The sequence below is a fragment of the Populus trichocarpa genome, chromosome 18, assembly GCF_000002775.5.
Source record: "Populus trichocarpa isolate Nisqually-1 chromosome 18, P.trichocarpa_v4.1, whole genome shotgun sequence".
Taxonomy (NCBI): domain Eukaryota; kingdom Viridiplantae; phylum Streptophyta; class Magnoliopsida; order Malpighiales; family Salicaceae; genus Populus; species Populus trichocarpa.
In genome coordinates, this window is record NC_037302.2 from 13,285,513 (window position 1) to 13,297,810 (window position 12,298).

Here is a 12,298-nt window from a genome sequence, read left to right on the forward strand (position 1 = left end):
AATCAAACGTGTTACTATTGTTGTTAAAATCACGAGTTAACTTGTAAAATCGTATGATTTTACGAGTCAACATGTATGTAACGTGTAAAATCGAATTAAAAACTCTAAAACCAGTAAAATCAGACTTAGTTCGTGCAAAATCAGTAAACTCGGTCCGATTTTATGAGTTTACTAAATTTGTGATATGAACTAAGTCGAGTCCAAATTTGACCTTAAAATATCTGCTGATCAGTTTTGCGAGATTGAATATATGTTTCAAACTATATATTAGATAGAGCTGAAATTTTACAGAAAAATATTAGACACATGAAAATATATTGTGGTAAATTTTCGGGTCAAATGGAGTTCAGCAACATAATCTTTTAAAGGGTCAAAGTTAGCAGACGAATCTTATCAAATATATCAAACTAGACTTTCATGTACTGTTTGGGACATATCTGGAGCTACCGGTAGAACTTTATTGCGTTTAAAATTGTTCTGAAAACTAGACATCTGAAGCTTTCCAACCATATATCGTAAGCCCAGTAATTCATCCTGACAAGAGAAAATGATATGTTTGAAATTATGACTCAAATATGCCAATAATATATGAAAATTGGAGATTCGAGCAACATGAAGAAATTTTAACATGAAAACTTTTTTTATTATTCTATTCTATTTATTTATTTAATTTTAAATAATTATTTTTAATTTGAATTTTTGGTAGATCATTAAACATTATTTAGGAGTTTATTTTTTTATTAAATTGATGTTGGTTAATTATTAGTTTAGACTCATTAGCTTGCAAACCCAAATGAGTCTATTAGAACTTGTTGTGATAGAAACAACCAGATAGAAACAACCAGATCATTAAACCAAATTGATGTTGGTTAATTATTAAATTGATGTTGTTATTAAATACTTTCTATTATTTAGTGATTCTTTTATATTGAAAAGTTTTGTTGAAAGACTTTTTATTTCTCCATGTCATTAATTTATTGATTCATATTATCTATTTTTTTATTTTTTTTAGATTATTTATTGATTAAAATATTATTGATTTATTTTATTAGATTTTAATGTAATTTAGTTTCTTAAATAGAATTATAAATATATAATTAGTTAAAAAATTATTTATAATTTTACAATTTAAGTTTAACATCTAAATTTATATTATATTTTTTTTATCGTGTTAAAAAAAGTGTTTTTAACGCGTGTTACAATTGAATTAATGAACCTCTTGCTGTCACTGTTCTTGATGTCTACTTGCTGTCGCTATCAGGTTTCGGCAATAAAGCCAAAGAAAGAAGAGTCTGCAGTACGTGGAAAATCATGTGATATTGCAATACCCGAGCACCCCGGCTAACAGGTGCAGACAGCAATAATGAACATGGAAATTAAAAAATTCCTCTCTTATTGTAAAAAATAAGCACTATCATCCATGAGAACGACAACGTTGTTCATTTTCTCAGTGGACTCGAAGTCAATGTTTAAATCTCCTCTTTCATGCGTTGAACAATTCGTTTGAGAACAGGATTATAATTGTTTTTTAAAAGTATTTTTTATTTAAAAATATATTAAAAAAATATTTTTTTATTTTTTAAAAATTATTTTTAAGATTAGCGCATTAAAATAATTTAAAAATATTAAAAAATTAATTTAAAATAAAAAAAATAAACCATCAACAACCTTCCGAAGTTGGGTCACCCAATAAATATAGCTTTTCGCTCAACCAGCGAAGGTATAGATTTTATTGGACGACAAATCACGAACATAATCATTCATTTTTTTCCTTATTAATTTTCAAATAAGTTATCGAACACAAGCTCACACGGCTAAAACTAGTTCTCTTTCTTTCTAATCAAATTAAAAACAATCATAATTCTCTTTAATTAAATTACAAATCAGGTGCAACATATTGATGGTTTTCCTGCAAGTCTTAAGATTAAACGAGTTTTATTGAAGAGTAATAATTTTACATTGTTCTAAAACAAAAAACAAAAAACAAAAATTGAAACTTCATGGAAATTGAAGGACTGAGGAACCTTACGTCACCTTCCATAAGAGATCCACTTGATCAAAGATGGGCCCGCCGTTCAATGAACAAGCGACGGCAATGCATGGTGCTCTCCCCTATAAAGAGCCTTTGGCTCCTAACAAGTATTTGATACATTAATTTCAAGCAGAAACAGAGGGGTACAAATGGGATTAAACAGGTTCTCTCTGCCAGCAGTGGCGGTGATGGTGATGATTAATGCTATGCTTCTATCCCAAGGGTGTTTGGAGGAAGAACGAATTGCTCTATTGCAAATCAAAACTTCCTTTGGTGACCACCCAAATGACATTGCATCCCCGCTATTCTCTTGGGGAAAAGATGCCCTCTGTTGCAGTTGGAAAAGAGTTACCTGCAGCAATTCCACTACAAGACGAGTCATCGAAATCAATCTTTACTTCACAAGAGATAGGTCAATGGAAGATTTGTACCTAAACGCATCTATATTTCTTCCCTTCCAAGAACTCAATGTTCTTGACTTGAGTGGAAATGGCATAGCTGGCTGTGTTGCGAATGAAGGTTTGCCTCTTCATTAAAGACTTTATCTTTCGTAATTTTAGCACGAAAATAAACATATATAAACTGACTTATTCTCTAAATTAATCTAATAATTTTTTTGGCTTTATACCCTGACAACTAACTAGAAATCTTGCCAAATTGATTTCGAAAGACATCCCTCGTTATTGGCATACTTGCGAATTGCTCTTTTTGGCATGCAGGTTTCGAAAGACTATCAAGACTTGCCAAATTGGAGGTTCTTCTTTTGTCTGACAATTACTTCAATAATAGCATCCTATCATCCATGAAAGGGCTTTCATCTCTCAAATATCTAAATCTTGATTTCAACCAGTTGCAAGGATCAATAGACACGAAAGGTACCTAGACCCACACAAACACATCATCACAATCAATTGAAAAAGACTCGAAATGTTAGACACTCACATGTTCTATTTATTCTTTGATATGAAGTTATGAATTGATCCCTATAAGTTTCAATTTGAGAATAACAGGCCTAAGAGTTTTATATTAACTCTTCTCTTTTGTATTATTTTCTTAACTCAGAATTTGATTCATTGAGCAACTTGGAGGAGCTATCGCTGGCTAAAAATGAGATCCAAGATTTTGTAACCTTAACAGGTATCAATTAATTAAGGGTCGTTTGATAACTTTTTGATTTCTCTTTTTTACTTTTTTTTTGTGTGTTTGTCTTTGATTTTTAAATTACGGAACGCACTTGGTCTCAATCATATATTTAAATTAGTGGGAATCCAAAGCTGGGAGGTGTCATTGGAACCTTTACTCAGTACCGACTTGATTCTCAACCAGTTCATTCTACCATTCACAATTAACCTCCGGTGACTTTGGGTGCATAGTCTTGTAAAAGGGCTCTCCTGTCATCTGCTTGTTGTTATCCTATAAATATATTAACTCCGAATGGTTTGATAAATTAACTAAATGGGATTGTGAAAGTACAATAAATGTTATTTTTTATTTTGAAATGTATAAAAATATATATTTTTTATTTTTTTAAATTTATTTTTTACATCAACACATCAAAACAATTTAAAAATAATATAAAAAATTAATTTAATGCAAAAACCAATAATCAAATTTTGATGAAAAACATATTAAATCTCAATGCCAAACAGGCACTACGAGCTTATTTGGTGTTGCGGTTGAACCGCCGTTTCTCTATTGTTTTTTTTTTTTTTAATGTTTTAATATCAAAAAACAATTAAAAAAAAATTATTTTAATACATTTCTAAACAACAAACATTCTTTAAAATATAATTTCTACTACACTTTTAAATATGCTCTAATTAGGTGATGAATCATAATTGTTAAATTTAGTTTAATACCAAACCATTGGATTAACCTATAATTTTTTTCTCAATATTTCAAATAATTAACGATTTTGACGTGAGTGATAATTATGTAGTTGGTTTTCAAATCAAAGATTCGTCTCTTAATTAAATTCTTTGAAGACAAAAATGAATATTTAGGATTTGAAATGCAATTGATTTTGAAATTAATCACTAATTGCATGTTATAAATTAATATCATGCAGGCTCTGAAGGACCATCAAGACTTAACAAATTGGAGGTTCTTGATTTAAGCTCAAATTACCTCAACAATAGCATCCTATCATCCCTCAAAGGGCTTTCATCTCTCAAACATCTAAATCTTGGTGGCAACCAAGTGCAAGGATCAATAAACATGAAAGGTACTTAGACCCGCACAAACACATCATCATAACTAATTGAAAACAAGTCGAAATGTTACATATAAGTTTCAATTTGAGAATAAAAGGCCTAAAAATTTTATATTAACTCTTTTATATTCTTTTCTTATCTCAGAATTTGATTCATTGAGCAACTTGGAGGTGCTATGGTTGGCTGGAAATAAGATCCAAAATGTTGTAGCCTTAACAGGTATCAATTAATTGAAGGCCGTTTGATAACTTTTTTATTTCTCTTTTTTACTCTTTTTTTTTTTCTGTCTATCTTTTTCACTTCAAGTACCTTAGATTTAACCTTAGTGCCCAATATCCATCTTAAGTTTAATATTTCAAGTTTCAGATTAAGTATATTTGGTCTTTTTAGTGCTTATTTCGGTTTAAATTTTATTTTTATTATATTTTAATCCCAAAATAATAAGACGAGAGAGGAATGGATAGGTAGGTCATGTTCCTACCATAAAAAAGACCAATCATGATTATTGTTTTTTTTTTGTCTACGTGACCTAGGAAAACATATCTCTCTGTGCTAGATAAAAAAAAATCATGAATTTCAATTTTTAACATATCAAATATTAAAAAAATAAAAAAAACATTATTTAAATAAATAATACTTTGTAAGGTGATCCACCATAAAAGCACATTCTCTATTTTATTAATTAATTAAATAGTTGTGCCAAAGTGTGAATAATATATTAATTATACCAAACCTCTATGTAACTTTATTTAAATCAAGGTACATCACAATACTACTTTAGATTCCGGGCTAGTTTGTTGTTATTGTTGAACTGTTATTTCGTTATTTTTTGAATTTTTTTGTTTTAAAAATAAAAAAATATTAACTCCAAGTGGTTTGATAAATTAACCAACTAGAAGTCTGAAAGTACAGTAAATATTATTTTTTTATTTTGAAATGTATAAAAAAAATAATTTTTGTAATTTTTTTTAAATTTATTTTTTACATCAGCACATCAAAATAATATAAAAAATTAATTTGAAGCAGAAACCAATAATCAAATTTTGATGAAAAACATATTAAATCTCAATGCCGAACAGGCATTACGAGCTTATTTGGTGTTGTGGTTGAACCGTCGTTTCTCTATTGTTTTTTATTTTTTTATTGTTTTAATGTGCTAATATAAAAAAAATATATATATTTTAATACATTTCCAAACAATAAACACTCTTTAAAATATAATTTCTACTACATTTTCAAACAGGCTCTAATTAGGTGATGAATCATAATTGTTAAATTTAGTTTGATACCAAACCATTGGATTAACCTATAATTTTTTTCTCAATATTTCAAATAATTAACGATTTTGACGTGAGTGATAATCATGTAGTTGGTTTTCAAATCAAAGATTTGTCTCTTAATTAAATTCTTTGAAGACAAAAATGAATATTTAGGATTTGAAATGCAATTGATTTTGAAATTAATCACTAACCGCTTGCTATAAATATCATGCAGGCTCTGAAGGACCATCAAGGCTTAACAAATTGCAGAGTCTTGATTTAAGCTTCAATAACTTCAACAATAGCATCCTATCATCCCTCGAAGGGCTTAACAAATTGGAGAGTCTTGATTTAAGATACAATCACTTCAACAATAGCATCCTATCATCCCTCAAAGGGCTTTCATCTCTCAAACATCTAAATCTTAGTGACAACCAACTGCAAGGATCAATAAACATGAAAGGTACTTAGACCCACACAAACACATCATCATAACTAATTGAAAAAGAGTCTAAATGTTACATATAAGTTTCAATTTGAGAAGAAAAGGCCTAAAAATTTTATATTAACTCTTTTGTATTCTTTTCTTAACTCAGAATTTGATTCATTGAGCAACTTGGAGGAGCTATCACTGTCAGGAAATAATATCCAAAATTTTGTAGCCTTAACAGGTATCAATTAATTAAGGGCCGTTTGATAACTCTTTTATTTCTCTTTTTTACTCTTTTTTTTTCTGTCTATCTTTTTCACTTCAAGTACCTTAGATTTAACCTTAGTGCCCAATATCCATCTTAAGTTTAATATTTCAAGTTTCAGATTAAGTATATTTGGTTTCTTTAGTGCTTATTTCGGTTTAAATTTTATTTTTATTATATTTTAATTCCAAAAAAATAAGACGAGAGAGGAAGGGATAGGTAGGTCATGTTCCTTGCATAAAAAAGACCAATCATGATTATTGTTTTTTGTCTACGTGACCTAGGAAAACATATCTCTCTCTGCTAGATAAAAAAAATCATGAATTTGAATTTTTACATATCGAATATTAAAATAAAATAAAAACTATTTAAATAAATAATACTTTGTAAGGTGATCCACCATAAAAGCACATTCTCTATTTTATTAATTAATTAAATAGTTGTGCCAAAGTGTGAATAATATATTAATTATACCAAACCTCTATGTACCTTTATTTAAATCAAGCTACATCACAATACTACTTTAGATTCCGGGCTTGTTTGTTGTTATTATTGAACTGTTATTTTGTTATTTTTTGAATTGTTTTGCTTTAAAAATAAAATTTTAAAAATAAAAAAATATTTTAATATGTTTCCAAATAAAAAAACATTTATAAATGCAATCTTTACGATACACACTCTCAAACAGGCTCTAAGTTATGAGATGAATAATTATTTAGCTTGATACTTGTTTTTTTTTTCAATTTACAACTACACTTCAAATAATTAACAATTTTGAAATGATTGATAATCATGTAGTTGGTTTTCAAATCAAAGACTTGTTTCTTAATTTAATTTTTTGAAGACAAAAATGAATATTTAGGATTTGAAATGTAATTAATTTTTTAAAAATTAATCACTAACCGCTTGCTATAAATATCATGCAGGTTATGAAGGACCATCGAGGCTTAACAAGTTGAAGAGTCTTGATTTAGGCTATAATAGAATCAACGATAGCACCTTATCATTCTTCAAAGGATTTTCATCTCTCAGACATCTATATCTTTATAGTCAGATGAACGTATCAATAGACACGAAAGGTTACATGCCTACATATATTCCTTATATATATATTACTAGTTTTTTTTTTCAAGTGATAAGATGATTTTATTTTATTTTTTGTTTGTAATTTTAGAATATAGTCTTAAAACTACCTAGTTAATTGGAATTAAATAATCAAAACCGATATTATACATGAAAATAATTAAAATCCCTTTTAATAATTACTACTAGCAACACACTTCCACAACTATCATCTGTTTCCTAAAATATTCTTAATACTTTATTATTAGAATAATAAGGATATGTAATTTTAATAGTATTTCTAAAATTTATTTAGTTTTGTTGTGCTTTCACATAAAACACCTACTTTAATTAATTATAGAGAAGCAAGGAATTACATAATTATCTCATAATCATCTTTTACATGTTTTTTCTAGAATAGTATGCTTGCCTTCTCTAAAAACAAATTCTTTATCAATTATAATAATCTTTTACTCTATTTTTTTACTTTATTAATATGAATAACTTATTTTCTTAAACTCAAATTTACTCAAACGATAGGAATAAATTAAGTTAATCTTGGACTCGTAGCATTTTTGTCAAGCTATTAGAAGAACTAAACATGTCTATAAGAAAAGAATATTTAATACATGGAATTAGGAATCTTTAATAGTATATTATTAAAATAATAAGGATATGGATTTTTTTTCTTTAGATAAATATATGAACAAGGATAATATATTTGTTTTTCATATCAATGGAAAATAATTCTTATTCTTTCGATTTTCTTTTATAAAATTTTATTTTGTTTTCAATTTACTCATTCAATTTTTGTTTTTAATTCGATCTTTATTCTTTAATTTATATTTTTTCCTTAGTTTTCTTGTTAAAATTTTATTAGTTTTCAATTTCAATCAAGGTTTATGTTATTTTATTTTTTTCAATTTGACCCTCATTATTTTCATTTGTTTTTTTTCTTTTGTAAAAGTTATTTTTCTTTTCAAATTAATACCAAATTGAAAATTTTTGCTTGCTCTCTAATTTATTTTTTATTTTAATTTTCACCCTTATTTTTTTAATTATATATTTTTTTTATTTTTAATCCTTTTGTGTAATTGAATTTTTTTTTATCAGTTTCATCCTTTAGCTTCTAATTTGTCAGGGATCGGGTTTCGTGATTTTTTCATTTATGGTATTTCTAAACTAATGACCCAAGTCATAAGTTTTAAAGTTAATGCGGTTCAACATCCTTTTTTCTTGCTCATTTTCTTTTCCAATTTTACCGTTCTATATTATTTTTTAAAAATAGCATTATTTTTATTTTATTTTATTTTATTCAATTAGTTTCACATGTGTTTTTATTTCTATTATCTTTTTATTGATTTTAATAAAAAAATTCAATAAATACAACTGGATAAATGTTTTATTTTACGAGATCAAATATTTTGATCTACATCTATCTTTCAATTTTTCAAGTTTTCAAGTAGTTATTGTTAATGATTTTTTTTCATTTATTTATATGAATAATTATCGATTTATTTATTTAAATACTTGCATAAACTTTGAATTTTTTATGTAAAAAAAACACATCAAAATAGCTTGCATATCTAGTTTTCTTTTTTAAAAATATACAACTCGCATTGAAATATGGGCCAAATAACTACACACACACAAGATGCAATTCTAAGTGTATTAAATGGGAAAGGCATGAATTGTTTAATAGTCAATATATTTAAACCTAAACCTATATTTTGTATTAAATTTATATGAATGCACAATGTGAGGGTGTGGGGACGTATGCAGAGAACTTAATTTTGATCGATGTTCAAACTAGTTTGAGGATATTTCTTACCATTAAACCATGAAAATAAAAGATTTAACATGTAAATTGGGTTTCTTTTGCCCTATGTATTGACAAAAAGTAGAAAAAATAAAATATTTATGCCAATGTTGAAAAAAGAGAAAAATATGAGAAGAGGTTTTAAATAAATAGTTTGAATTTAGTTTATGTTATCACATAACCCATTTGAATTGTTTAAAATTTATATTAGATATTTTTAGATAAAATATAAAAATAATAATAATGAAGAAAATCATCTCTTACACTAGTTCAATCTTTATTAATAAGTCCTCCAAGTTGTTTAAAAGTTTGTGATAATATAGGATTTGGATTATGTAATTTTTGAAACTTTATTATTTTGTTAATTATGCTTTTTCTTTCTTAATAAAATTACAAAATCAATTGATGCAATAGCATCTCTTTAAGTAATAAGAATTTCATTCTAAATGCATCAAGAAAATTATATATATAATTTCGTTATTTTTTTATTTTAGTTTTAGGGAAAAATCTCTTAAAACCAATTTCAAATTAATAAGAAAAAATTAAAAATTGCTACTAAGCACCAAACATCATATATTGCTCGCCCTCTATACGATCCTACTGTTTCCATTAAATTATTGTACGCTAAATTTCTTTTAACATGGATAATTTGCAGGCCTTTGTGAGTTAAAGCAACTCCAGAAACTAGATATCAGCAATAATAATATCACTGGTTCTTTGCCTTCGTGTTTCTCGAATTTGACAAACCTTCAAGCTTTAGATATCTCTTTCAACCACTTCACTGGGAATATATCCTTGAGTCCCATTGGTAGTCTCACGTCCATTCGAGATCTAAATCTGTCAGACAATCACTTCCAAATACCAATCTCACTTGGCCCATTTTTTAACCTTTCAAAACTCAAGCTTTTGAATGGTGACCATAATGAGATATACGAGTCAACAGAGCTGGTACACAATTTGATTCCAAGGTTCCAGTTACAGAGGCTTTCTTTGCCATGTATTGGATCCGGCTGGATATTTCCAAAATCCCTGTACTATCAGCATGACCTTCAATTTGTTGATCTCTCAAACATCAAAATGACATGAGAATTTCCGAGTTGGTTGTTACAAAACAACACAAAACTTGAAAAGCTTTATTTGGTCAACAATTCTCTTTCAGGATCTTTCCAATTGGCAAATCATTCCCTTGTGAGGCTGTCACATTTGGATATCTCGAGAAATCACATCCAAAATCAAATTCCCATCGAAATTGGAGCATGTTTCCCGAGGTTAGTGTTTTTGAACCTATCCAAAAATAATTTCAGTGGTAGCATTCCCTCTTCGATCAGCAATATGAGCCTCTTGGAAGTCTTAGATTTGTCCAACAATGGCTTATCAGGCAACATACCCGAGCAGTTGGTGGAAAATTGTTTATCATTAGGTGTTCTCATGCTTTCAAATAATTATTTGAAAGGCCAGCTTTTCTGGAAAAATTTCAACTTAACATACTTGACCGAGCTGATATTAAGAGGGAATCAGTTAACCGGGATTCTTCCGAATAGCTTATCTAATTGTTCTGCATTGCAAGCATTGGATGTCAGTCTCAATAATTTATCTGGTAAGATACCGAGATGGATAGGGTATATGTCTTCTCTTCAATATTTAGACCTTTCAGAGAACAATCTTTTTGGAAGTCTACCATCCAACTTTTGTTCTTCAAGGATGATGATAGAAGTTTATTTATCAAAAAATAAACTAGAAGGATCACTGATTGGTGCGCTCGATGGTTGTCTGTCGCTGAAGAGATTAGATCTTAGCCATAATTATTTTAAAGGTGGCATTCCCGAGTCAATTGGTTCTTCGTTAGAGTTAAGCGTTCTTCTTTTAGGTTATAATAATCTAGAAGCTGAAATCCCAAGACAGCTGTGCGAACTAAAGAAATTACGCTTGATTGATCTTTCTCATAATAATCTGTGTGGTCATATTCTTCCATGCCTACAACCTAGAAGCGAGTGGTATAGGGAATGGGACAGTGCTCCAGGTCCTTCTACTATGCTGCTAGCATCTGCTCCTATGCCCTTGGAAGATCCTTCTGTTAATAAATCTGTTGAGATTACAATAAAGAGTATATCGTATTCATTCAAGGGAATCATCCTCAATTTGATCTCTGGTATCGATCTCTCCTGCAATAATTTGACAGGAGAGATTCCTTTTGAGCTTGGAAACCTCAACAACATTGAGTTGTTGAATCTATCCCATAACAGTTTAACAGGTCCCATACCACCTACATTTTCAAACCTGAAGAAAATTGAAACTCTGGATCTTTCCTACAACAACTTGAACGGGGAAATTCCTCCCCAGCTTCTCAACTTAAACTCCCTATCTGCTTTCAGTGTAGCCCATAATAACTTATCTGGCAAAACGCCAGAGATGGTTGCACAATTCTCAACATTCAACAAGTCTTGCTATGAGGGAAATCCGTTGCTTTGTGGACCACCACTCGCCAAAAATTGTACTGGAGCAATACCGCCATCACCACTGCCAAGGTCTCAGACTCATAAAAAAGAAGAAAATGGCGTTATTGATATGGAGGCTTTCTATGTGACATTTTCAGTGGCATACATCATGGTCCTGTTGGCAATAGGTGCAGTTCTCTACATAAACCCGCAATGGCGACAAGCATGGTTTTATTTTATTGGGCAGAGCATCAATAATTGCTATTACTTTCTTGTGGACAATTTACCAGTGCCAGCCAGGTTCAGACGATTTCAGCCTTGTGTCTAAAACGGTATTGACTTAGTGTATACTTTGTTTAGTGTTTACATTTCAAGTCGTGATTGATCAATAAACCAGTCTTTATAATTGTTATAAAGACTATGTGCCATCCTGCAAATAATGTTATGTTTTTTTCTTACCTTACTGCCGTGTAAAGTTGCAATGAAGCAAATCATTTGTTTTCGATTATGCTTTCAGGACTAATTTCTCTACTACTTATACAGTTGCACCTGTCTTTGAATTAGAGATTTGTTAAACTTTTGATGCGTTAAAGAGAAAATAATATACCACGACTCAAGGCATGGAAAAGACGACAATTATGCATTGATTTTTTATTGAGTATTTGCTTGAACATATATACAGTGCTATGTTGCCTTAGTGTTACAGCTAATAAAATTACAATATGGTTTCTTTTATGAAAAAATATGAAGGGTCATGTTGGTGAGATATCATGAGAGTTGACT

At 29.0% G+C, this 12,298-nt stretch overlaps 1 protein-coding gene across 3 annotated transcripts in view; it reads left to right on the top strand.

The window, feature by feature from the left end:
• Window positions 1-12,298, top strand: part of LOC18111045 (receptor-like protein 15) — a 100,543-nt gene that overhangs the window by 23,999 nt on the left and 64,246 nt on the right. The window contains exons 2-6 of one of the 3 annotated variants that reach the window (XM_052449269.1): window positions 2,752-2,907; window positions 3,095-3,169; window positions 4,101-4,256; window positions 4,390-4,464; window positions 5,740-5,967. In XM_052449269.1, coding sequence (XP_052305229.1) covers window positions 2,752-2,907; window positions 3,095-3,169; window positions 4,101-4,256; window positions 4,390-4,464; window positions 5,740-5,967 — 690 coding nt within the window. Of the gene's footprint in view, window positions 1-2,751; window positions 2,908-3,094; window positions 3,170-4,100; window positions 4,257-4,389; window positions 4,465-5,739; window positions 5,968-6,100; window positions 6,176-12,298 lie in introns of all 3 variants that reach the window. The other 2 variants (XM_052449271.1, XM_052449276.1) reach the window with 2 other exon arrangements.